At 41.2% G+C, this 26,460-nt stretch overlaps 1 protein-coding gene across 1 annotated transcript in view; it reads right to left on the reverse strand.

Annotated features, from left to right (window-relative positions):
- Positions 1-1,970: 1,970 nt before the first annotated feature.
- The window catches only part of LOC109851703 (B-cell lymphoma/leukemia 11A), a 29,873-nt gene continuing 5,383 nt past the window's right edge, over positions 1,971-26,460 (reverse strand). Inside the window, exons 2-3 of the mRNA XM_020422036.1 lie at positions 13,253-13,693; positions 1,971-4,708 (exon numbers count right to left, since the gene is read on the reverse strand). Of these exons, the coding sequence (XP_020277625.1) occupies positions 2,535-4,708; positions 13,253-13,693 (2,615 nt within the window). The 3' untranslated portion in view covers positions 1,971-2,534. The remainder of the gene's footprint in view (positions 4,709-13,252; positions 13,694-26,460) is intronic.

Genomic DNA, 26,460 nt, shown 5'->3' on the forward strand with positions numbered 1-26,460 from the left:
TTTTTTTTTTTTTTTTTTCATGTGTTTTATACGCGATTATTATTGAATATACTTCTTCGACGACGCGGCTCTTTCTTTCTCTTACTTTTTTTTTCGCTCTGGATCATCGCTACGGGCAGTGCCATTATTTACATAATATGTCGTAGAAACGCGGAGCCTGGCATGTACGTATTTCAGGAATCGATCTAACAAACTTTTAACTAGATAACGAGAGATTTTTTTTATCTAGGGCCGTACACGTCTAACACCGAGAGAACTATCTGATATGAGTTTTTAATCGCTTTTAATGTTTTTTTTTTTTTTTTATCATTCACACACTTTCACCGATTTTCTTTCACACGCACATTCATCCCTGGAACGAGAAGGATAACATTCACAATGAAATCACAAAAGGACACGCGATCGACACTCGCATTTTTCTTACTGTATCTTTCGTACCTCTCGCGGAAAGTTATCTTTTTTGTCTTATTATCTAAGTATATATATATTTATATATATAATATATCTCTCTCTTAGGAACAGTTCCCATCGAAAACGTTTTACGTCGACGAGGCGTCGTTAAGAAAAACAAAAAGAAAGTAGGAGAAAAACTATTTGCTAGATAAAATGGAACGCAAAATCGTGAAGAAAGACCGTCGCGTCGTCCGCGAAAGCTTCAGTCTTGGACGAGGACGAGAGAAAACGGAAATTCGATTCTTGTTGCGCCTCGGTTTTGACTGCGGAACGATTTTCGGAGGATCAATACTCAATGTCGATCCCGCGAAAACCGAGCGCAGCTCGTTCGCTATATGACGGCAATAAATATAATCAACGAACAAAGCGCGCTGAAGATGACAAATGTCGATATAGATGCGAAGCAACCGTCGAAGGTAAAGGAAAATTTTCATAAGTAGGAGGAACTGTGTCTTTTCAGCATTATTTCAAGGGTTTGTCAATTGTCAATCGTCACATTTTTGTGTTGAATTATTTTTTCTCATGAACGAAATGTTGCTGTAACTTATCTGATTGAACGACTCCTTCGACGGATGCGTCGCACGACGCATCCATCAGCGGCCATAAACCTAAACAACTTTGGTATTTTCTTAACCTTTAAAAACATATGCGATAATAATTTAATAGCGAAATAAAATAATGAAAGCGGCGCCTATAAACTCACTGCAACCGTAATGATAATGACAAACGTAATAATAATATATATAAGATGCTAATAATAATAGAGCAATAATAATAATAGTATAATAATGACAATAATAATAATTATATTACAAAACAATAATAATATTAATAATAATAATAAAGGCAATATGTAATAAGAGCAATAATAATATTAATAAAGATAATTGTGTGTGTGAGTCGCGCTGGTGATTATAATACATTATACATAGGATCCAGCTAGAGCTTTTAAATACATACACATATTAGCTCCTTTATTATATATTACCTCTTAAATCAATTATGCTCAGTATTTTCTAGGAATTGATATATGTAACAGGGTTTTTTCGAATATCGATGTTTGTAATTATGTACATACAGAATCGTCATTTCTATTTTCCTTGCGCTTTTTAAGGAAAATCGATGCATTTAAAAAAAAAACGACACGTCGATTTTCCAATCGACACAATCTCACGAAGCGACGTCGTGTTAATGTACAAAATGACTTCGCTTCGAGATTTTCTAAATAGTTGCATATACACGGCGAGAGTTTTGTAAATTTTTCATTAATATTTATACATATATAATTACGTTACACAGTGTGTATATGTGTGCGTGTGCGTGTATGTGTATGTGTATGTGTATATATCTATATTATTAAATAAATAATCTTCAAATGCGATAATAAAGTTACGAACCGTGTTCGATTATCTTATTTATAATATTTATATTCTTCATATTTTTGTCTTTATATTTATATATGTATATATATATTTATATATTTATTTATTTATATCTTTATGTATATATATGCAGCTTTATATTTATAATGTCTTTTCTCGTTATTTATAACTATTTATAGCGATATATATTTTAAATAGCTGTGCTGAGACTCGTAAACTGGTAACCATTCGTTCGTTTTCTAGTGAATTAAAGTCGCGCAGAGTGCGATTTCTTATCGAGTATCTTCTCTTTGTATACGCAATTTCCTTAATTTTGTATCACCTGTTCTTTTTTTATGTATTGTTCGTGCAGTTCTCGCGCGAGCGAGATTCCGTCACATATTTCGTTGCTTCTTGTGATTCATCAAATGTTTACACGGCCATTTCCAGGCCGTTGAAACGGACATTCTCGAGATCACGCATCGACCTACCACCTCTCCTAATCCCGAGAGGTGACCTCGGACATTTCGCGTCGAGAGAGATTCTTTATATGTTGTAAATGTCGAGATTGACTCGACTTTGCGCAACTCGGAGTTGTTCATCGTGTGTCTCTCTTTCTCTCGAAGTCCCTGAGGAAGAAAATCTCCACCTTCAGTATACCGGATAAGGCGGCCTGTGCGGCCATAGCGGCGGGATTGGCGGTAGGCTTCCGTTCCAGGATCAAGTATCCTTGCTACTGAGCGAAGAGTCCTCATCTTTGATCACCGGATACGGTATGTCGAGTTTAGGACCTTGCTGCACCACCACCACGCACTTCCTCATGTGTTTCTCCAGCGTGCTAGGCACCGAAAACGGCATATCGCAAAAGCGACACTTATACGTATCCTTGCCGTGACGACCATGAGTTTTCATGTGCCTGGTAAGTTTCGAGCTCTGAGCGCAAGCGTACGAGCAAAGTTCGCACTTGTACGGCTTCTCGCCTGTATGCGACCGTCTGTGAACCGTCAAATTCGAACAGTTTTTAAATACTTTACCGCAGTACTCACAAGTATCGTTCCGACCACTTCGTTCCTTCTTCAGCAACGGACTCGGCAGACCCTGAAGCGCTAAGGTAGATGTTGTGGCCTTGGATGCTTTACGAAACTCGTTATTTTCTAAATAATGCGGACTGTGTAGCCAGAGACTTCCAAAATCCGGCCCCGATGATCTGGGAAATCCTTGACCGGAAAAAATGTTCGGTGTTGTTGAAGAATTAAAATTTGTAGGCGACAAAGCGCTTTCCTTTTCTTTGTTATTATTCAGAGAGTTGGCAAGGTTGCACGGCGATTCGGTTTTGAGAAAACCACTACGATGATTCTCTTGAAGAGCCTGTCGATATGCTTCTGAATACTGAGCGATGTTGCTCAAGCCAAATTTTTCCATTAGGTCTCCCACCAGACTGGCTGGTTTATCCACTCGTCCTCCGCTCTCTTCGCTACTCTGTCCTTGAGTAGTACTCAAATCTTCCGGTGTGTTCTCTTCCGTATCTTCTCGCTCGGTCTTCGGCTCATTCTCCTCCATTTCATCTAGATCCATGTTCTCATCACAACTAGACCCATCATCCGGCACTGTCTCGACGCTGCCTTGAGGACTAGCAGCTGAATTTATGTGCTCCTGATGCTCCTTCCTCATGTGCTTTCTCAGTTCTGTGTAACTTGCCAACTCGACGTCGCACACTTCGCACCTCGTTGGCGTACTCTGGCTGTCTTGCGTATTTTCTTGCTGCTGATATCTCTCCTTGTCTCGATGACTGCGGCGATGAACGATCAGGTTCGATTGGAAACGAAATTTTTTATCGCAGACCTCGCACGTATATACTGTTTCTGACGATGCATCGGTGATTATTGGCGTGGATGCTACAGGCGGACTAGTTTTCTCACTATCCGTTGAGTTGTTATTGTTATGATGACCTACTGGGCTTTGACTGTAACAAGGTGGCGAGGTTTCTTTCTGGTGACCCACGCTGTGGGTCAGATTTGTGGGATTGGCCGAGGCCGGACTAGGCGGTTCCACTGATTGAGGATGAGACTGCGGTTGTGGCGGTTGGGATTGTTGTTGCTGTTGCTGCTGCTGCTGCTGAACACTGCTGGCGACTGGAACCGGTGGTACCGGAGGTACTGGTGGGGGAGGAGGATTTGTCGTAGGGTTACCGCTAGGTGTAGATGGAGCCGCGCCTAAGGACGGATTAGCGAGGCTCCTTAGGCGCGCTGAGTAAAAATCCAGGTTCGCTTCGAGTGGAGGTGGGTGTGCTTGACCGGCAAGACCGCGACCATGCGACAACTCTGCCAAATTTGCTAAGTTTCGGGCATTGTTTAGAGAGTCCAATGAACTGCGTACCAACGGGTCACCCAGATTCAAGCCGTCTATACCGCGAAGCGGATCGCCCAGGTTCTGCAGATTTCGCGTGGCTGTCTGCAACTCCTGGAGACCTCTGTATCCTGCTAAAGGATTCAATGTGAGAAAATCTGGCCTGAACATAGGTGGAAAATTTCGATCCAAAGGCTGGGGCAGTCTCAAGAAATTATGGAGAGGTTCGCCCATCAAAGATGCCGAGCTTTGAAGCTGTTGTCGTCCACTGCTACTTCCGCTTGTGTTTGTGCCGCCGGACGAATTCGCCGCTGAAGAACTTCCGGTGGACTTGCCGCTCAAGTTCAAGTGATTTGGCGGGCTGAGATGGTGCGCGTGCGTCGGTGTAGGCGTCGGTGGACTCGGCGCCGGAGTATTTGACGACGAGTTCGTCGACGAGGAGGAGGAGCAATAGAGGCGGGCGCCGTGCATGCTCTGTACATGCTGAACCAGCTCCCACGCCGAGCAGAGCCGCCGGGAACACTGTGAGCATTGCAGCCACCTTGGCTCTGAAACAGATACATGCACATTGTGGTGGTTAAGAATCACAGTTGCTAAATCGAAGAATTGCACTCTAGAGGAATTCCCTTTCGCACAGCAAAAAAGAAATCTAAATATATAAGTTGTAATTGTAATTGTTTCTCACCGGGAAAAGGAGTTAGTTTATAGATATACACAACACTGTTTTATTAGAAGATTATTGTAAAAAAAGCGAGAGGAAATCGACAAAGCTGCGGATATAATTCAATAAATTACAGCCGCGAATAAAATGATTACAAGACTCCGGATATATCGTAATAATCTGACGATAGGATTCGATACTTCACGGTGATTTCACGACGTATGTAGCGGCGGGTCGTAAAACGCGCACATGCACACGTAACATGTGCGCGTACATGCCTCCGAGGCAACACTATCAATTTCCGAACCACCCTTAATTTCGCGGAATCGGGACAAAGATCGGCCCCGGCCGATTGAATTCGGAATTCAAACGGCGCGTTTGTGTCAAATTGCGGTTCGGCTCGGCGAGTGTGTTGCGGGGGCTTAAAAATAATATCCTAGTCGAACTACGGCCAAGACAGAGGGTGCGGGAGAGGCTGGCGGGGGTCGGTTACCACGGCATGCGGCTGAAACTGACCCTTAACGACTTCCCGACCCTCCTTCCCTATAGCGCGCGCGAGAGCTTATGACGCGGGAGGGACGGGTTTTGAATTTCAATGTTTTTAATCCGGAATATCAGATTTTCGGCCATTTTTCACACCCCACGTAGCACAGTGGATGTCCGCTTCGCATAAGTTTGGGGCGAGTCTGTGGATTTTATTAATTCGACGTAGCACCATCGGCGAGAATGAGAGAAGACTATCATAAAGAAAAAACAACCCCAACGGAAGGACGGAGGATGCACGTACCGTGTGCTTAAGAGCGACCCTTACTTTGCGAGTGAAAGCATCGCAAAGCATATTCCCGCCAGATCTTAACGCCGGACACGGGTTCGAGAAGGGAGATTTTTTTTTAAATTTACGTCTTAAGAGATAAGCTAAATCGCTTGAGACACATCAATTAATCATTTTTCCATCTAAAGTTATTTTTATATGAAATAAATTCTTTCATATGAAAGTTTTATAAAAAAATATAAATATATTGATATATATTGATTGATTTATAAAAAAATATAAATATTGATTGAGATTTATAAAAAAATATAAATATAAATATTGTTTAAATCGACAATCTATCTCAAATTAAAAAAACATTGTGGCTATGAGAACGCACGCCCATGGATTTCTTTCTCTTTCAATTCGACAAGTTTGCGGACTAGACGAATTCGAGAACCCAAGCGACTCGCACAGGACAAATAAATACCTTTGCACAGCGTTGTTCAGGAAGAAACTTCTTAGACGAGATAAATATGAGCGCGTTGTAGAGGGGTGTTTCTTCTTGTAAGAGATTAAAAAGTTCAGGACTGTGGTCCCTTCCTCCCCCTCGTACCTCACTGTCTCGCGGTACTTGGACGACAGGAAGGAAAGTCAGTGAGAGACAAAAGGCTGCAGCAAAATAAAGTGGTCCTAATTAAATGGCCGTTCGGGATAGGGAGAGATCTTTGTTAGGAACACAGCTTCAAGATCGTCTTAAAGCCGAACAATCGCCGGATTGGGACACAAGTTTTTTGCATTATGTTCTTCCAAATTCTTAGGATTTATTTCTTAGAGAAAACTGTTTCCATTTGTTGCATTTAAACAGATACCTTTCATCGCTAAGATATTCGTACTTTTGTCTCTACAGTTGTTTTCTTGCTTTTTTCGTACATATACTCATATAACACGTAACGTTGACAAGAAATTAGTCACAGAGCAATTCATGGAACCGCTCAACTTTGAGAGATCGTCTGATGACGGCGAACAGGATGTGAAAACAATGAATCTTAAATAAAATTAGGAACAACACTCGACACTGTCAACGAATAAATGATAGTTTATCTCACGACAATACACAATAGAACACATTTTGTTGTATGTAACAAGGTGCTAAGTAGAATAACGAGCCCGAGGTGGGCGAGGGACTTTTCTTTCTCGCTATGCTGACCTTTCACCAGGATTACGCTCGCAGCGTTTACGCGTCGCACGGAATAAGAGACGATCGTTGCAATTTCATCTCATTGACGCACGCGATTTTTCAATTGTCGGAAAGATCGAGGAGAAAGTCGTAAAGGAACAGAATACCGCAGAGGAAGAAACAGGAAACTCTTGACAATACGAACTGCCGAGAATTTCGCTCAAAAAAAAAAAATATATAAAAAATAAAAAGTATATATTATATATATATATATATATATATATTCTATATTCTATATTTATATTTTTTATAAATTATCTCTTGATAATATCTCTAGACAAACAATGTTTTGAAAATGTTGATGGTTTATAAATATAAAAAACTATTTCCTTATTATATATTATAAATTTTATATTTTATATTTATTTAAACTGGTTGCTGCTGTAAAAATTGTGAAAATTAAGTCAAATCGTAATAGGATTTCTGTAAAAACTTTAACGAGCTCGAGTCGGTCAAGTTACCAAACTTTGAAATTTTCCAAGTCATCTTCAGGCCTGATCTTTCTTAACGAAACGAGTGTGAGGTACAAATTAGAGATTTTCGGCTTCGGATAGTAAATTAAAAGTGAGAGAAGAAAAAAGGAGCAAAGAATAGAGAGAAAGAGAGAGAGAGAGAAAGAAACTATAGTCAAGTCATCCCTGGAATAAAGGCACCACAGATAGAGCGCGAAAATTCGTATTGTTTCACGCTTTGGGTGTTCGAGCATGCTGTTTTTCCCTTCACTCTCATCTTTTGTTGAAGTGATCGGCTGTTTCTTTTCCCGAAAGTCAAAAATATTGCCGACTTCCCCGGGGAAGAGAGATGCCAGCGGTGCGAGCGATAAGCAAGTGCTCAAGCATAATAAAGGTGTATCAGTTCACCCGCGCGCTTTTCATATGCAAACTTCTCGGATGGCTATCCGTTAGGATTATTTCTTCAGATTTCCCTAGGCCTTGTCTGAGGAAAATGATGGTTGTGGCTAGCTAACTTAGAAAATAGTACTAATAAATAAAAGTACTAATACTTTTTATATACGTTAGTATTTTTATTTATTTATTAATATGTTATTATTTATAATTATCTTTTAGTATAAAAATAAAATTCAATATTTGTCAGATTTGAGTTTGCAAATTAGAATTTGTTGTTAAAGATTTATATTTCAAAAACAAAGAAAATGTTGAAAAAAGTAGGAAAAAAGTTTGAAAATCGACAAAACGAGCAGTAGAATTGAATAAACGATGAGTCTGCACATGAAACACGACATCATCTCCGATGATAGTGACCGAACGATTTTCTTCAGAAATTGCCCGACAAATTGACCTATGCGACGTTTACGGGCAAATCGTTCGGAACGCCATTGTTTAACAACGACTCGTGCCCTGGTCATCGCACAAATACTTCCTTTCAACCCTTTTACGGAAGACTTAACACGAATCCGCCCCTCTAGCATCGATGCAGTCGTCGAAATATACGTTTCCGTAAGATGTTCAAGTTTGTTTTTCCGAGACAAATATTTCAGTAAATAAAAAACTTTTTTCACAATAGTTACAGGCCATAAGCAATTAAGTAAGTTTTGTAAAATTATTATTTATTATTAATTATAATCAAATATCACAATAAAAAATATTTAGAAATTATATATTTAATTTAAAAGTATTTTAATAAACTTGATTTACTTTTTGATTAGAGAAAACATAATTGTTGCAGAAAAAAATAAAAGAAGTAATAAAAGAATAGCTTTAATTACATTTAGAATATTTGCAATTACATATATAGCCATAAATAATATATGTTTGGTGTACAAGCGAATTTTAATCGCGTACGCGATGTTGTGCCACGCTCTCGAAAATCTTTTTGGACGCGACACATCTGCCGCCCAATGACGTCATAACGTACACACACATATACACACACATCCACACACACAAAGGCCTTTAATCCAGAATGGCGTGTGACAATATTAAAATATCGATTAGCCAATGTATGCGACGTATGCACTTTGTTGTTGGCACAAGGGCCGCACTTAAAAGGGATAACGCGCAGCGGATCATGTCCAGGTGGGTAGTTTGCGGGTGATTTTAATCATTTTACTGGACCTATTAATTAAATAACTAGCTGAGATAAATGTTACTCAGTAACGAAAAGTGTTCAATGCTCATCGAAACTGATTAATTGAAGAACAAAAAGGTTTGTATTAATTAATATAAAAAATAATCAGTGAAAAAATATATATTGTATAAAAATAAATAAATAAATGTATAAAATACATTGCTCGTATTGAAGCAAAATGGGAATATTAGGAGTCTGTATTTGTGTTTCAAGATAGCTACCGAAAGTTATTGTTGTCTTTAATATTTCTTCTGTTTTGTTATAATATTTTATTTGTCGGTTAGGCTTAAGAACAGCTGCTGCCTTGTCTTTTAAATCGCTTCCGTTATGATGCTTTCTTTTGTGTTATAAAATTGTGTGATTAATTGTGTTTTAATATAAAAGTTATTATTATTATATTAATATTATTATTATTATCATAAAATAAGTTATTTACCTTAATTGAAATAATTCTTTATATCGTTAATTTTTTTTATAAGTACGTATATGATATACATATTACACAGTTGTAAATCTTCTTTTAATTGTATCCAGTATTATTAAAATATTCGGTCTATATATTGTGTATATAGTAGTGCGCCCCTTTTTTTCCAGTAAAGTTTTTATTTACGATACGTTGAACCTACCGCAAAGTGTCGCACGGCAAAGAGCCAAAGCCATTAAAATCGCGAATATAACGACCGGCGTGATTCTGTCCCCTCTAAACGAATATTCGAATGGTAGCATAATACACTCCTTGTGGTCACTAGAATCCCGCGAAAGGATTGGTCAGACTGTGCTTCGCGTTATTCTTTATGTCTTGCGTTACTCAGTTTGTCCGTTCAAACCGCAGACTTTGCGAATCGACCAACACTATTAATCCTTTTCAAGGACCGAGTCTTCTTCATTTAACAAAAAGAAGGATCTAAATTTTGTTCGAGTCGCTGAAATACCACTAAACTTTTACACCACAGAACAAACGGTATTGAGAAAATATATATTTTATACGAAGTTATATTTTTACATGTTGTAAATAAGATCAAATGTGTGAGTGTACACACGCACCTAGAGATCTGAAAGAAAGAGTTGGAGAACTGGATGACAAGAGAGGAAAATACCGAAACGCGCTACGATAAGTTTGCAATAACAGGACTGAAGGTTTCGAAGAAGTCTAGAATTGTCTATTCTTCATCACAACCTGCTTTTACAGCTTCGTTTTTCTTGTAGCGCTACACTATTGAGAGAAAGAGAGAAAAAACGACGAACGACGAACTCGTCTTACATTGTAAGGCGACGACGTAAGGGAAAAAAAATTAATCAAGAAGCCACTCGACCTGGTAATTTAAATGCATCACAGCGTATTGAAGTCGTATATATTGAACTTCTGCTTTGTAAGCTTTGATGACGTTCTCTCTCTGTCCCTCTCTCTCTCTCTCTCTCTCTCTCTCTCTCTCTCTCTCTCTCTCTCTCTCTCTCTATCCTTTTCTACAAGACGCATGAGATAAGCGCAAAGGAAACGAAGAACGCAGCCACCTTGTCATTGTCGAGAAAGAACTGAAGTAAAATATGAACCGAATGGCTGTCGAAACGGAAGCAAACTCCTCAAAGGATCCGTCATATGAAGATATTCAAGTTGACATTTATATTAGCGTTCTTCTCACTCAATTTTGTCATATTAACAAGTTCATTGTAATAAATAACAGACGTGCGCGGCACATATGTGTGCGCGTAAATACAAAACGATATTATTGATTAAATGATTTAAGTAATCAAAGAGAATAATGCAACTTCTCATGAAAAAACGATAAATTATAAAATACAAGCAGGCACGTTTCCGCGCAAAATGTACGACCGAAAAACCGTTCGACGGTTTATTTTTTTTTCTCAGTGTATCGCGTACATGCCGTTTTTGTCGACTTCCTTCCTTCCGCGAAAATGGAGGAAACGGCAAGAGGAAGGACGAAAAAGCTGCAGCGAGAGAACCCCGAAACCTCGAGCGACAGCCAATTCGCAAGCAATTCTCCGCTCACCTCGGGCGGTCCGGGAAGTCGTCGACTTTACTAGGAAGGAAAGAACGGTGAGGGCGAGACGCGCGGGTCGGAAAGGAGCCATAAAGCTGCCAGAGAAAAACCTCGCCCGCGAAAACGAGAATTAATATTCCCAGACAAACGTGACAGATAGATCAAATCTGCATCTCACCGGGAGCGCTGCTTGGTGTCAATTTCGACGGATTATCGCCCCTTTCCTCCTACCCTTCCTCCTTTTATCTTTTCTTTCCCCGGACGTACATCGCCCTTCGCTATTCATTTTCTTGCACAAAAATATGCTTCGCTCGTTCTCTATTTTTATGCATAACCGGATTTTCTTTACATCATAGAGTTTTGGCGATAGTTTGCTGCGTTGAAACTTGAGCAAACGTAAAAAAAAATATTTCATGTTTTTTTTTTTTTTTTAGAAACGAGGGGTGGGAGAGAGGGTAAAAAAATATTTCTCCATCAAGTTTTGGAAAATGCGCCGAACGTTTTTTTTAACGTTTTCTAGTCGGACGACAAAAAAAAACACATCCTAGAAATCACGAAGGGAAACACGCTTCTGGCCGTAGCATCGGAGGGTCCTGGCACATCCTGTTAGTGCCACCCCACGTTCGTGTTTCTGATACGCTCTTGCTTTACCTGTTCGCATGCAACGCGCTCGAGAACCGAGCGTGAAGCATACACCGCTCACCGTCCGCCCATATGGACGTTCTCCGTGTGGACGGCTCGTGCGGACCACGTGGCCGAACAATAGGACGATTCTAATTGGGCTTTTCGACGTGGTTGTCCGGCAACAAAAAATCTGACAAAAAAAGCGACAAAAGGGGCTTAAGCGGGGAATATATCCCTGGACGCGAACGGCAGGATGAGCACGAGCGAGCCGAGTAATTCTTATAGCGATCGCACCGGACCAGTTCGGAAAGGGTTAACTCTCTCTCGCGTGTTGCTCGCGAGAAGGGGATTCACAGAACGAGCGCCACGGAGCGTGATGAAACTTTAAAGAGACACTGGCGCGCGAGCGATCGAATATGTCGCGCTGCTCCTCGAGAAACACAATTACGTTCATCCACCATCACTTTCCGAAAATACGATACTTACAAATTCTAGGAATTTTACGGTACCGCATCATATCGTTCATCTTTATTTTAGATGTTTCTGAATTCTATAGAGCGCGAAGTAAAATTATTTTTCAGCAACTTGGACTTCTCAAGTGGAGTTTTAATGATCGAGAATCGCGCGATGATAAAAATAATTTAATTGCGAGAGAAAATAGAAGAAAACTCACAGTGATTGACATCAGGGACGAAACCCGTTCTGTGTTGCAAAGCAGGTTCTTGCGTCAATTTGAACGATTAAGCACTGCATAAGAGAGGAATCTCTCAGGAAATGCATTCATCGAGAACGTAAATTTCGTTTTAGACCCGCCTTGGACTCTCTCTTTGAAGTTAATTAAAGTAAATCTCAATATCGGTTTCTCTCTCAATCGCAAAAGTACTTTTAAACTATTCAAAAAAAAAAAAAAAAAATTTTCCTCCGATGATAAATATTTCACTTGATAGGACATTTGTTAAAATAATAGTTTAGAATAATTCTCTTGCGAACTATGCAAAAAAAAAGGCAAAAACAGTTTGTTTCATTATTCAACTCGATTGCACAAAGAAATCGAACGCGAAGACAACGTATATTTTCCGTGTATCGAGCGCATATTATGTCGCTGAACGATACTCGCGCGTTAAACCTTTCGACGTACGACAATGTATTCCCGACGAAAGGGGGTCATACGAACAACGAGAGGGGGGCAGGTTCACCCCAATCCCCGAGCGGGCGGTTTAAATTCAAAAATCGAATCCACCGACCTATTGTTCGTGCTTGTCTGGCCAGGTTCGACATCACATGGCAGCCCCCTATATAACTGTACTTTAAAACACCCTCTCGCTTCCACCCCCCTTCGGTAGCGATCGACAATTCGCCAAACTAGTACGATTTCAAACCAGCATGATGGATCTCTCGGTGTGCACCTTTGTAGAGAACAACAAAAAAATCCTCTGACACACTTTCTCATGATCGCTACCAAATGTGGAATGATACAAGAGTGAAATATGCAAAATCGGCAAACGAAATATATATTAGAGAGATTATTGCGTTATTCTCGTTGCAATTTATTTCTGACAATAAGAGACTGTGTCACCTTCGTTAGCAAACTATTTGCGAATTTTCTAAATACATGTTTTTTTTTTTAAGTAACTCAAAAAAACTTTTAAAGAGTTTTATCACATATTTTTGATCATTCTAAGCTGATTTGTTTTTAATGATAAAAAAAATATGGGACAAGAAACTTACCGGAATTAACTGTATTTGTGTCGGCATCCACAGACTCGGTCTTTTGTTTCTTCGGAAGATCCTCTTTTTCGTCCTCTGTCCGTCTCTTTGGCGTCGAGCTGGCGCTCGCCTTAAGATCGATCGGACTTCCGGTATCCGGTCCCGGGCCCTGGGGTGTTGGCGGGCTCTCCAGTCGACTGCTTCTCTTGTTGATGGGCGCCGAGATGCTGGGAACCGAATTCAGCTTCGAGTCCGGGTCCGCGGCCTTCAGAGTGAGGGCATCTTCTGGGTCTGAGTCCTCTGGCGCAGCCGTCGCCGGTGGACTGTGGCAGCCCTGAAGAGTGCTCCGACAGTGGTTGACCTTGTGCTCGATGAACCGGACGATCTCGCCGAGGGGGTAGGACGCCCTGCACCCCCCACATTGGACGGTGTCTGGGGACGTGGCACTTTGCGAGGTTTCCGCTGTAACAGACAGCGCGTTTTGCTTTAGTATTGGAATTTAATTAAACACATAAATAATTGCACACACATAGAGCGTAAAATAGATATTACACACATTGAGATACTCTAAAATATTCGGACGTATATTTGTTTATTTAATTTTATTTTAAATTTAAGTGTTTTATAATTTTGATATCAGCATTTTGAATAATATTATTTATTTGAAATACGAGTAATTGCAAGATACTTTGCGGAAATTAAAAAGTGAAAACTATGTAGATAAAAATATTTATAAATATTTGTGTCACTCCCCTGTGAAGAAATAAAGATTCCGATATTTCTGCTGTCGTTCCTCGGAGAAAGCATTGCGTCTCGACAATTACAAAAGTTACGTTTACTCGATACGCTATCTCTCATGGTGTACGGTACTGTACGGTATTCAATTGTGTGTTATAACATAATGAACAACTTATTACTACAATTGCACCGCAAGGAAACCTTTCAATTACTGTTTCCTGACTTCGGCCACGAGTAGTGAAAGCAATATCAACTTATATTACTATCGATATTTACGTTCTTACTGATATCCATTATGTAACCAAGTGCAGACATGTGTGTCGCGCATTATTCGGAACGAGGCATTAATCATCGCGATTTACGATACCTATTAAGCGGCTGCCGCCATAACTCCATGAGATATCAAAACGAGCGAATCGTCTTGTCTCGACAGCCTAGTAGTAAAACTTCAACGTTCTTTAATTACTTACATTAGAAAATTAAAAAAATATATTTATTTTTTATTGAAAAATAATTAAACAATTTTTTAAAAACTGTGCTGTGATGGCACATCTACTTTGTTATTATTTTTTTTTTAACTTAGAAGATAACAAAAAATATTATTAATAATTACATCAATTTGTTTTACAAAATGTCATATTTGATTTTAAGTGGTAAGTGAATTTTCGCAGTTTCATTTTTGCTTCGCAATTTGACAATTTTTTCGACGAGGAGCAAGCGTAGACGATATCCGTCTAATGCGAGCAGACTTTCCTCGTAACAAACAGAACTAATTTCCTCTTGCGCAACCGTTATAATTCACCGTCCGAGGGGCAGAGGCCCCGAGGTCAGCCGCAGACGTAACAATTCACTTTTGAGTGTCCTTCAGGAGAAACTACACCGGGACTTCTCGCGACGACTACGCGTCCTTTCTCCCGTGTGTTTCGCGCATTAACATAGAGATTGGCAGGAGAGTTTCATACATCGATCTTTCCCTCGCCAAGTTGAGTATCCATATCTATCCGAATGGGGCTGCCAGACTCGTGCGGCGCGAAACAAGAAAAATCTACCACCGTCTTGGCAGTCGTTTTCCACCCTCCCTCCGTTCCCCTCCCAATTCGTTCCCGTCTCGCCCTTCGAGTTTCTCCCTTTGTCCCCCCCGTCCTTCTTCGGCATCTTCGTCTCGCTTTCATGGCGCGTCTTCCGACAGATCTCGGCTTTCCTCTTTCGTTTCGTCCTTCTTTTTGTAGTCTTTACACCAGCCCCTATATTTGTTTACTTCTAGCTCTGTGTGTATGTGTGTGTGTTGCCGTCTTCTTCTCCGTTCGCTTTCCGTCGGCGTGCCAACACCGTTCGATTCTTTCTGGGCGGAGCTCGCTTGACCATTGGCCAGAGCGCAAACTCGCTCGCTTCAACCCTTTGTGGTCTGAGTTACACCCCGATTGGTGGGCCGAACTTAGATTTATACACAGTCAAGTTTTTTTTTTTATACGTCAGATATACCATTTTTAACTCTGTTTTTGTGTTTGGTTTAAAAACACTTCGGTAATTTACGGAAATGAGAAAAAATTTGTCAACGAATTTCGAAAAATGTCGAAAAATATTTTCATAGATTCCGAGCATAACAATTCCGATAAGAATCTTTATTTCTTTGACCCTTTGCCATTCAGAATCGGTTTGGTCGAGGTATGATGCTTTTTTGTGCTGTTCCTGCGTGCAACTTCTCGTTTTTCACCGGAAGAATGACGGTAGCAGGAAGCAAGATAAGTTCGTCGAGAGTCTCGCAGTGTCGAGACTCGTGTTTCGGACAAGACAATCGCGCCTAGACGACGTCCCGCATTCTTCGCAGGAACGCGAGATTTTAATCGCGCTTGTCCGAGATCGTCGCTGACGATCGATCGCGCGTGAAGACGGAAAAAGGGAACGAAATAACGACGGTAAAAATGCGATAAAGTTTTCGATAAACATCCCAAAGGCGAGTAAAAAGGGACATGCCTGGACCGTGTCTGGTTTGTGCGGTTCTGTTGCGGTGGAAAAAAAAAAATCCATCGTCGTGCTGGATACGAGCCGAAGAGGGAGGAAGGGGAGAGGGGGAGAGGAGATTGAGCGAGAGCGAAAGGAAGGAGAGTAGCCTGAATGGACCTACCTCTCTCAGATCCGTTATTCGCCTACGATTCAAAAGCGCTCGGTTAGAAACAAGAGACGCGCGACCGGTCGTTAGCGACAATGGACTTTTGTTTTTTCGGGGGCAGATGTTGGACCAAAACTGTCGGCAGTACGTAGGCCCCTCCGCAGCAACCCTTGTGCGAGGACCCGTGCCTCGGCGGCCTCGTGAGCTTAAGGTGAGCGAAGGAGGAGGACGGAGGAGACACGTGTCTCTTCGTCACTTCACAAATCACCCGCCTATTTATCCGTGTACCGTCTTCGAGTGCCGTTCGGTGCCGCTTTTTGCACGGGTGCGATCTTTGATTTGATTATCGCGTTCGGAATCTCTAAAACTATTGCCACATCTTTTGAAAGGTTACTTCTTTCTGTAGTGCGGTAACGCGTAAAATAAATTTTAGTAATGTTTCTATAGCGCAAAAATAAAAAAAAAAAAAACATTATAAATAAAATATGTTCCAAAAACCAAACGTACATTAAGGATACTTCTTTCGTCTCTGATCGTCGTGATTGAGACACCGTTGTATACGCCGGACTGTATATAATATATAAAAACACAGACAGAGTTGCATTCAAGGAGGATTACGCGTATAGATACGGGAAAAGGAAAGGGAGAAAGTGGATATAACCAGAGAAAGATAACGTAAAAATATAATACTTCCCAACGAATCTAAGTTTGGATTGCTTACAAATTGACCTATTCATCCGTAATGTTGCGATCACCAGACCCAATAGCCCCTACTGCCTTGTAATTTCCATCTGTAAGTGGGCAGTACGCGTAAGGGAATCTCTGCGGGAAATGTTTCGAGTTTATTAGTTTTCCACATTAATTTTCCGTCTTTCATAAAATGAACTAGACGATGGTCGGAAAAATTGATTCCCGGCGATAAGTCGCGGGTTCTTTTTCTTTAATTTCTTATTCCCATTTTCTTATCTTTATACACATAACGTTAAAAAAAAATAAGAAACATAGAAAAAACTTAGTTATTTTATATTGTGAATTAAACATTAAGTTTTAGACAATCTTATTCTTTTTAAAAATTAGTTGTGTATAAATTGTTAAGAACATTTTTTGACATTAGCGAGAATATATCGTTAATTCTCGATATCGCATTTAATAACGCGATCTATTCCATAATTTGTTGTACCAACGACGACTATTTTACTACAGCGTGCCGTTTGTTAAATTTTTCCGTTCGACGCACAGACACAAATCCATAAGACAAGCGCCACACACATCGGCTGTGTACAAAGAAACAGGCGAAGAATATCCCGAGGCCGTATTCTTGTTAGGACATCCGTCCTGTCAAAACGTCCACAGGACACATCGGAGCAATTGAATTACGATCATCCCCAGGGCGAGCTACAACCGTAACCAATAATTCCATTATCCATTAGTATTGGGTCGCGGCAATTTCCTTCGCCGACCGAGAGAGGAGGAGACAACTTCGGACGGTGCTACGCCGCGACGTACGTATACGTACGTGGCAGACGATCTCCCAACGAAATACAGAAACCGATCGGGGAAAACGGATAGATTTCCCGGCGCACGTCCGTATCGACGCGCGCGAGATGGACAGATCCGTGATGCGATCTCTCGCAAACACCGTCTTATCCATAATAAAACGTCGCTGCGCGTCACGTATATCGCTCGGCGTATCTCGCGCCTTTCAAGTAACCTAAACCATTTTTAGATATAAAACTCTATTTTTTTAACATTACGTTCGTTACTCGCGAGCTGTGCGATTGTCTGTGTCTTGCGATTCAATTATAACAGATCAGAAATCTGTGTCAAATAAGCTGGTATGAAAATAAAATCTACATGAACAGATCTGCGCGTGTGACAGATTCGCGATAAAAGATTTATGCAAAAATCACTTCTCAAAATTGTACCGTCTCGAATAGTCTCCCAGTACCTCGGAATATAGATTCAATGCAAGTTCTTGTGTGACACACACTCTCTCCCTCTCCCTCTCCCTCTCTCTCTCTCTCTCTCTCTCTCTCTCTCTCTTTCTGTCGCGAGTTATCTTATTATCAGCGCTGTATTTACGTCTTTGCGCAAATCGCTGATAAGAGATAACACGATATATTTGCATCAACGCTGCCGACTCTTTTAAAGAGAGGCTGTAATTACCTTTGTGCGCCATATTGCTTGTCCCAGTATTATTTGAATACCCGAGAACACTCCTGTATAGGAATTTTTAATTCACTGCCGAAATCGATCGATGAGTAGTCCGATTCTGAATCATGCTATAAACGCGACGCGAAATCGCCGCTCTCGCGAACGACGCTTTCGTTTAATTATCGGAGGACGCGGGTCGATTCTCATCGCCGTGCTCGAGATCTGATTTCGTCCATGCTCGGATGCTGACTGGAGCATCGGGGCGCGTATAGGGCCAGCCAGGGCCCCAACAGGATATCAGAAGAATAGAAAGGACCTACCGGCACGCGCATTGGAGGGGGCAATTTTTATACGAGATCCCCACTTTATATATCGTCATCCTATCGTTCTCTCTCGCTCTTTTTTCTTCTCTCATCTTCTCTGTTTTCTCTTTCTGTCTCTCTCTCTCTCTTTCTCTTTTTCTCTCTCTCTCTCTCAACCTTCTCTCTCGCGAAGAACCCTTCGTGTCGTTGAGTTTTTCTCGCCGGCATCGAAGAGTTTTTCAAGTTAACCCCGACATGTTCCACCACCGTGCGTTTCGTTCTGTCCAACGTCGAGACGTACCTACCTACATTCCGTACAAAGGATTCAATATGGCGCTTAGTGTGCGTGTCCGTCGGTTTTTTTCACGGACCCTTTCCACCCTGTCGCATCTCGCGTGCATGCGCGCGTCGTGAAAAAAAAAAACAAGAGCAACCAGAAAAACGAACCCGTTTGCGAGCTAAAACTTGAGACAGACCAATAGTGAGATCTAAAGGTCCATCGACCTCGCGCTTACAATTGGAACGATTTTTTTCCCCGTAGGTTTCCTCGAATTTCATTGCCCACCTATTTCCAAAGGCTCCCCCTATATCCTCCGTATCACGAACGGTACCTCTAACGGGTCTTTGCTTTTCAGACAAAACAGAAGTTCGATAGTTTTTTTTTTTTTTTTTTTTACGTTGTCGTTTACTTTGAAAAGTGAGGGTGTCTTATATATACATATATATACTAAACGGAACGCAAATTCTTTTTTCCTTTAAGATCGCGATATTTTGAAATCCTAATCCTATACGCATCAAATAACAAGGACTGATTTAATATACATTTCATTTTGCCCTTAATCGAATAGTTAAGAACAGAGATGAATGAAAATTGATAACGTATATAAATTTTCTTACATTTAGATTTGGATTGATATCAAAAGACAAATATTGTAATTATGTAGCAAAAATATTCAGAAGGTTGAATCGCGAGCGTTCATTTTAGAATACGAACCGAACTTCTTTTTTGACCTCGTTTTTAAAAGTGATAGATGAAGATCAGATCTATTATAATCGCGTCACTATTAATCACACTTTCTTGAATCCAAAATTATATCGGGAGAATGATCTCGTGTCTCACTGCCGATTTAATTAAGAGATGGTGATAGGAAATGTGATTTAATAATATCGCCAAGTACAATTTAGATTCGTCCACCAGCTTCCGATAAATCACAAGCGCGTTTCTAAAGAACAGCGTCCTAGTCGGAAAGTGGAGCACATTGTCAAGTCGGGCCAAAATATATCAGCTCCCGATCTCTCGAGCCGGCGACGAGAATGCGTCTTGAACAAACGGGTGAAATCAGTGACCACATTGGATATCAGGAAAGGGGAGATCGCGCGCGGGGCCGCTAGAAAACTGTTCCATCGTACCGCGCACACGGCGACGACCGTCCAGAGACGGTTATGAGAAATATGAAATCTGGTTCTCACGGATTCTGAATGGGGTAGAGGCCGTCTCGCTCGCACGTTGGCGCTCGACCGTCTCGCTCCCGCCCGCGATCCGTCGCTCCACATGCGTATCGTGGGAGGATCTCGTAGAACCCGCGGGGTCGCCCTTTTGTGAGCTCGGCAGCAGGACATTGTCCATTGAGAGAACGGCCAAACAGGTCCTAGAGAAAGAGGTGACCTGTCTCCCCGCGGTCTTTTCACATTCGCCCACCTTTCGAGAAAAACCCCTTTCCCCGGTTTTTTCGATCAAAATAAATCATGTGGGTGTACAGTTATGCATTCGCGATCGCATCCAGCTGCGTCCGCTTGACGTGCCAGCAGCTTGGACGTCGCGGATTCCGCGTCCCGTCGTGTTTTTTTTTTTTTTTTCCGAGTGTATTTTTCTCAGATGTTGTGCATGGTCATGCGTGGCCTTTAGCTATCGATGCGACGCGCATTTCACCTTTCGTGAGAAGACTCGGCTTCGACGTATTTCTCGCGTCCTCTTATATTCCTGGGAACGTTGTCTTCGTCGTTGTCGTCGTCGTCGTCGTCCAATCGCCGCTGCAATCGTTTTCACAACTGCGCCAGACGTGGGAAAACGACCGGCAAAACACGTAACGAAAATCTTTCGTTTCCCGATTTCGGCTGTAAAATTCTTAAAAAATTTATTTAAAAAAATTTATTACGTGTCGGTATTACAATATTTGGACACTTATTCGAATAATTCAAATTGCTGGAAAGATTGTATATTTTTGTCTTCAAATATTAAATTCTCGAAGTCACGCGAAGAAAAAAAGCATGGCGTGAAATATTTTCTTTGTGATTATACGACCGATGACAAAATTTATCTGCAGGCCGGCGATGCGCTATTCAGAAGGTCACGATTTTCGCCCAATAATAAAACCACGCACCGGTGGTTCGCTCCCATGTTGGCACGACAATGACGGAAAAACAAACGGAGAGCAACGAGAACAGCAACGAGGATCGCCAATGGGAAAACGCAGCGAAACGCAAAGCGCAAACCCGCGGCTTTGTATTGTCCGGCATCGTGGTGTTTCTCTCTTTCCCACCCACGTTCTCTCTCGCTTCCTTTCTCTCTCGCTCTTCCCGGTTAATTAGAAAGTTTCGCGGTAAAGAGAGGAAAGAGAGGGGGAGCCGACGGCGGAGGCTGGGGCTTCGCGTTGTTACATTATTCAAAACGTTGCCCCTTCTCCGACCCCCGCGACGAAACTCCGCGTTGCGCTACCGCAAAACATCCGAATACGAACTTTTGACAACGCGCGAAGTGCCGAAGCGTGTCACGCGAAATAATTAACGATCGCGCGAGTTTTCTCAGGCGAGAATTAATGTGCGCGCGCGGACGAGAAGCAGTTCGTCGTAATTTTCGAATTGTGCGTCTCCGGCGCGCAAGGGAATGTTATAGTTACAGGCGTTTTACCCGTCGCCTCAATTCGCGAAGTGCAAATTTATTTGCGGTTTGACACTTTGGTACTGCCAAACATTTTGTTCGCAACTTTCCGCGCTGAGGTGTTACTAGTACAAAATTATTATAAATTATTTGAAAGCCGAAACAATTTTAACGCGAATATACTTTGAAATACGTTATGTCTTGACTACGTACTTTTTTTTCATACAGCTAATCTCGCTTAATTAATTAACGCGGAATGTTATCCGCATCTTTGCGCGTTCACTGAGAGTGACGGCGTCGCGGCCATTGCAATTTCCGCGCGTCAGTCATACAGGCGCGTAAGAAACCATGACCCCAACCCCGTTTTTTTATAATAGTGACTCCACGTCCCGTCGCGGTATGTGCCCCCCGCGGATCCGTTTGTCCCGCAATTGGTCCGGTTCCCTTAACAATGGACTTGCCTCGGCCAGTCCTTCGCGTTCTCTATCGCGTCGAGCTTACGAGAAAAACCGAGTACTCCCGTTGCGCAATTCTTCGTCTCGCGACCAATCAAAGACCCTCGCGTTTTCAAAGCTGACGCTTTTTCCACGATTTATTCCGCCTTCGGAGAGCCAACGCAGCAATGGCCGGACGTGATTTCTCGCGTCGCCTTTTGTTTCGCCACGTCTCGCCTCGGCCTCGTCTTTTTGACCATTTTTACCGTCTTTCCTTTATGTCGTCCATTATCGTCTCGTTAAAGCAAATATCCGACCTAACTCGCCGACCCGAAAATCGCGTTTGACAGCGTCATTTCCTTTTCCGCTACTTCATATTTCTTGCGTCAAAGATAAAAGAAATCTAGCTTACAATATATCTCTATATATGTGTAGAAAAAAGAAGTCTATCTTACAATACTTTAATGTCTCTAATTTTTCCTTAGAAATAAATGCTGCTAGTTCATTTGTTTGTGACAGAGAAAAGTCCAAAGCACAAATGAAAAACAATATTTAATGGTAACATATATAGTGACTCTATCGCACAAATGTTACCGGTGTAGAGGAACAATCTCGGAGAAATTCGGACGTTTTTAACTCTCTTCCCCTTAGTAAGTACTTCTTCAAGGTCTCGTCGAGAGACAACAAATCCGCCAGGTATACCGAACGCGATATACGTCTTCGCGTGAAAAGTAATGTTCAAGGACGCGTCGTTATGCTCGGAGATCCTTTTTTCTTCCCATTTAATTACGCGCTTCCGGCACTCCGCGAGTGTTCCCATTAAGAAGCAGGAAAGTAGCTCTTTGGTCGAAGTTTCTGCGGGGCCAACGCTCGCCGAGGGTTGCGGGAGGAGAGGGAGGTTGGCGCATAACTAGATCCAACCTCGAACCCGACACGAGAGAGTCCAAGGAAATATCTATAAAAGCACCACGGTCCTCCCTATTCCCCTGAACTTGGTCTCCAACGCGTTGTATTTATAGAATGCCGCGAGCCGGCCGCGTATACGCGCCACGTGGTTTACATACGCGCGCCGGTCGGAGGATTAGATTATAACGGGTGGCCGCGAGAAAGAAAATTTGTCTCGAATCAGCCAGCTTGAAAGACGCGTGTAATAATAATAAATTGATATTCCCTTTTACCGCGCGCGTTCTTGTAACAATTTGATAAATTATTGAAGAGATTAATTTTACACATAAAAATTAAATGTGTTCACTTTTTTATTTTACTCTTTAAGAAAGTAATACACTTCGAAGTGAAGCAATTACGTTAAATAAATTACGTTGAATTCACGACAAAAAACGTCGAAAATTCATTCATATATTCAAATTTATCGCTTTCTGTTGGCAAAGCACTTTTTCATCGTTGTCAAGAAAAGGTAAATAAGTAAGCAGTTAAATCCTAATTAGATTTGTCTCGGTGACACATCCACTTGTGGATCGGTCAGGTCAGGTCCTCACTTCTCGGCGAAGGGAGATGCGAAGTGACCCTTGTCGGATAACCTGCGAGGTGTCGTAGATCGGTCCGGAAAGAGAGAGAGACAGAGAGGGAGAACTACCTTATACATACCTACCATTTTCCTAAACAGGAACAGACATTCTCTTCCGAGTGACCCTTGGTCAGGTAGTCGTCTCAGGGAAGAGTCGATCCCCTTCCTGGACACAAGTGAACGACCGACAAAGCATATGTATAATACGAGCAGATTATCGTTTCGAAAGCTGTTCGCACCTCAGAAGAAGGGTCTCGGACAATGGTGGACAATGGACCGGGAAACCGACACTGCAAACAACATAAATTTTCCTCACAGCGCCTCCTCGTCACTTGGCCAGTCTCGGCTTACCCCATAGACGGACATCTTCGCGCCCTTCTCCTTTTTTACGAGTGCAACTCGACGCTGTTCCTGTTGCTTTTCTTCGAAACGACCGTCTCCCTCCCAGTAAGATCGGCTAGCCACCGTCGACGCGCTTGTAAATCCATTATTTTGAATAAAAGTCGAAAAGCGGGGCGACCCGATCCTCTTTAAAGTCTATTATACTCCTATAGAATTGCCATTTGAAGAACTAAAATATTTTTAATCTTAGAGACGTTAATGTGACAAACAAGCCTTTATTTTTAGCACAAAATTGTGGACTGTATACAGGGTGTAACTTTTTGACAAAACCGAAGTGTGAAAGTAGATTGAATCAATCTGAATCGAAAAGCCATGTGTCATTTTTGTAAAATTCGCAATATTTATTAAAATTATTAATTAATGTAAGTCAATGACCGTGTGGGAAGCGATGGTCCAAATTTTGTAGGCTTGTATAAAATCATGTGAACTTCGATTGTAAAAAAAATAGTTTATCTTATATATTTTCTTAGCAACAAAAAGCAGAGTAACGCAGCGAGCAACGTGTGACACGGCTTCTCGCTATCAACTGATATATTTATTTATTAATTTTCTAGAAATTATTATAATTTTATCCACGCCTACAAAGTCCGCAAACCATTGCTTCTCACGCATTCACGTGAGAGGCTCACGTTAATTAATTCACAACTTAATAAATATTGCGAATTTTGCAAAATAATGCTTGACTTCAGATTGATCTAATCTAGCTTCACACTTCGGCTTTGGCAAAAACTCTCAGACAACTTGTACATACAAATGTTTTTTCCTTATTTTTTAAATATACACATTGTTATTTTGTGTCATTGATATGTGAAAGTTGCCCCTAGAAGCAACTTTCACATGTCAATGACACAAAATAACATACATTTCATTCTTTTGTTAAACTTTTTTCGATCGTTTTGCTATTTTTTTGTCATCAGTAAAAAAAGAGACAATAGAAAAAAAAAACAAATCAGCATTTCCGCTGAGATGTTCCGCAGTCATAAAACAACTCTTTCCATATTTTACTTCTTTAAATATTCTAAACAAAGAATATATCATTAGAAGTTTAAAACTTAATAATAAAGATTTGTGTAACATCTTATATGCGTATCGTCAACACGTCTTATAGCATATTTTTGATCGATACAAGTCGCGGAGCGATTAATGACATCACTTAAATCAAGCGATATGATTAATCGATTTGTCAAAGTGACGCCATTAACCGCAAAAGCAATTCAACTTTATCGGTTAATAACGCTATTAATTTTACGCGAGTGTTTAAAAAATTCTGTTTTCTATTTTCACACAAAACACGTAAATATTTACATCATCTGCGATGCTTCGCAGATCTCCCTATTTCTACGAAATCCCAAAATTTTGATTGTATTTTTCCTATTACTTTTGCTATTCACATTCGCATTTATCGTGAGAAGACGGCTATTCGTTCGCGGTTTCGCGATCTTAACCCCTTTTTAAGGGTGGGCGCAGCACGGAGGCCAATAAACTGGGACGACGAGCTCCGCGAACGAACCAGACGACATCGTATTTCAACCGAAATTGCCCACCGGCAGATTGGATGGACGATATACAGCCCCGTTGTTGCCGAGTTCGGCAAAGACGTAGAGAAACCGTATCGACGTCGTCTGTCCTAGCTTCTAGGACGGTAGGAGGATTGAAGGAAAGTCCAATGAGTAATTAATGTCTGTCCCATCGTGCAGTCTGCCCCATTTTCCCTTCTAACTTCTTCGACGCTCCATGTCAGAAATGAAGCTTTTGCGTCCTGAACGTTTTATCTTCACCTATTTTCTTTTTCGCATATCTGAGCATAAATTAATTACTGCGATATGAGCTGATCTTGCTTCGCAATAAATACTGACGAGCGATGTTTTGCTACAAAAACTTTAAGTTCAGAATTCTATTAGTTATTATGTTTTATTTTATAGCAATTTTTTTTACAATAAGAGGATTTGTTAAGCCGCGTTACTATGTTTTTTTTTTAGTATACGTCAAATGCGCCACATATCCGGCGATTGTACGTGGCGCCATCTCAATGTCGGTCTTCGAACAGGTAAATTTCTCGAAATTTATTGATATTAAATTATTAATTAAATTGCATTAATGAGGGATTCTCGCGGGCATTAATTTCAAGTAATATTGTTACACATCGCTTGCACAGCGATAATATTTAGTATTACCTTTATTTAATCTCTCTTCATTAGATCGACGCGCACGTTATGTGCCAATTAAATTATATATGTTTATCAAGTAACAATAAGTCCCATCGTATTAAATATTTCTATTGAAAGCTCCAATTCGATTAATTTACACGTGTAAAATACTAAAATTCCCGCAAAAAGTATCTATAATACCATCACGCGACACATTGCAATGGATTCAATCGCGTCAATTCGAAATAACAATACGTGCATCTGTTATTTTTGTTGCAACGAACACTTCATTTGTCTACAGCACGCGTCTTTTCCGCAAAGCATGCTTGCAAGGTCTTTTTGCTGCCATCATCGTGCATGAAGAGACGAGAGAGAAAGAAAAAAAAAAAAGAGTATGCGCTTCCTTTTTACCTGGTCGCGTGCTGGACCAACACATTGAAGAGACAGCAAAAGAGAGCGAGAAAAGGACGGAAGAGAGGGATCACGAGAAGCGAAGGTGAAGGAAAGGGTTCGGCCACGCGCCCGGCGCCCTAAAGGTT

This window comes from Pseudomyrmex gracilis, unplaced genomic scaffold (genome assembly GCF_002006095.1).
Source record: "Pseudomyrmex gracilis isolate BER0280 unplaced genomic scaffold, ASM200609v1 scaffold_19, whole genome shotgun sequence".
NCBI lineage: Eukaryota > Metazoa > Arthropoda > Insecta > Hymenoptera > Formicidae > Pseudomyrmex > Pseudomyrmex gracilis.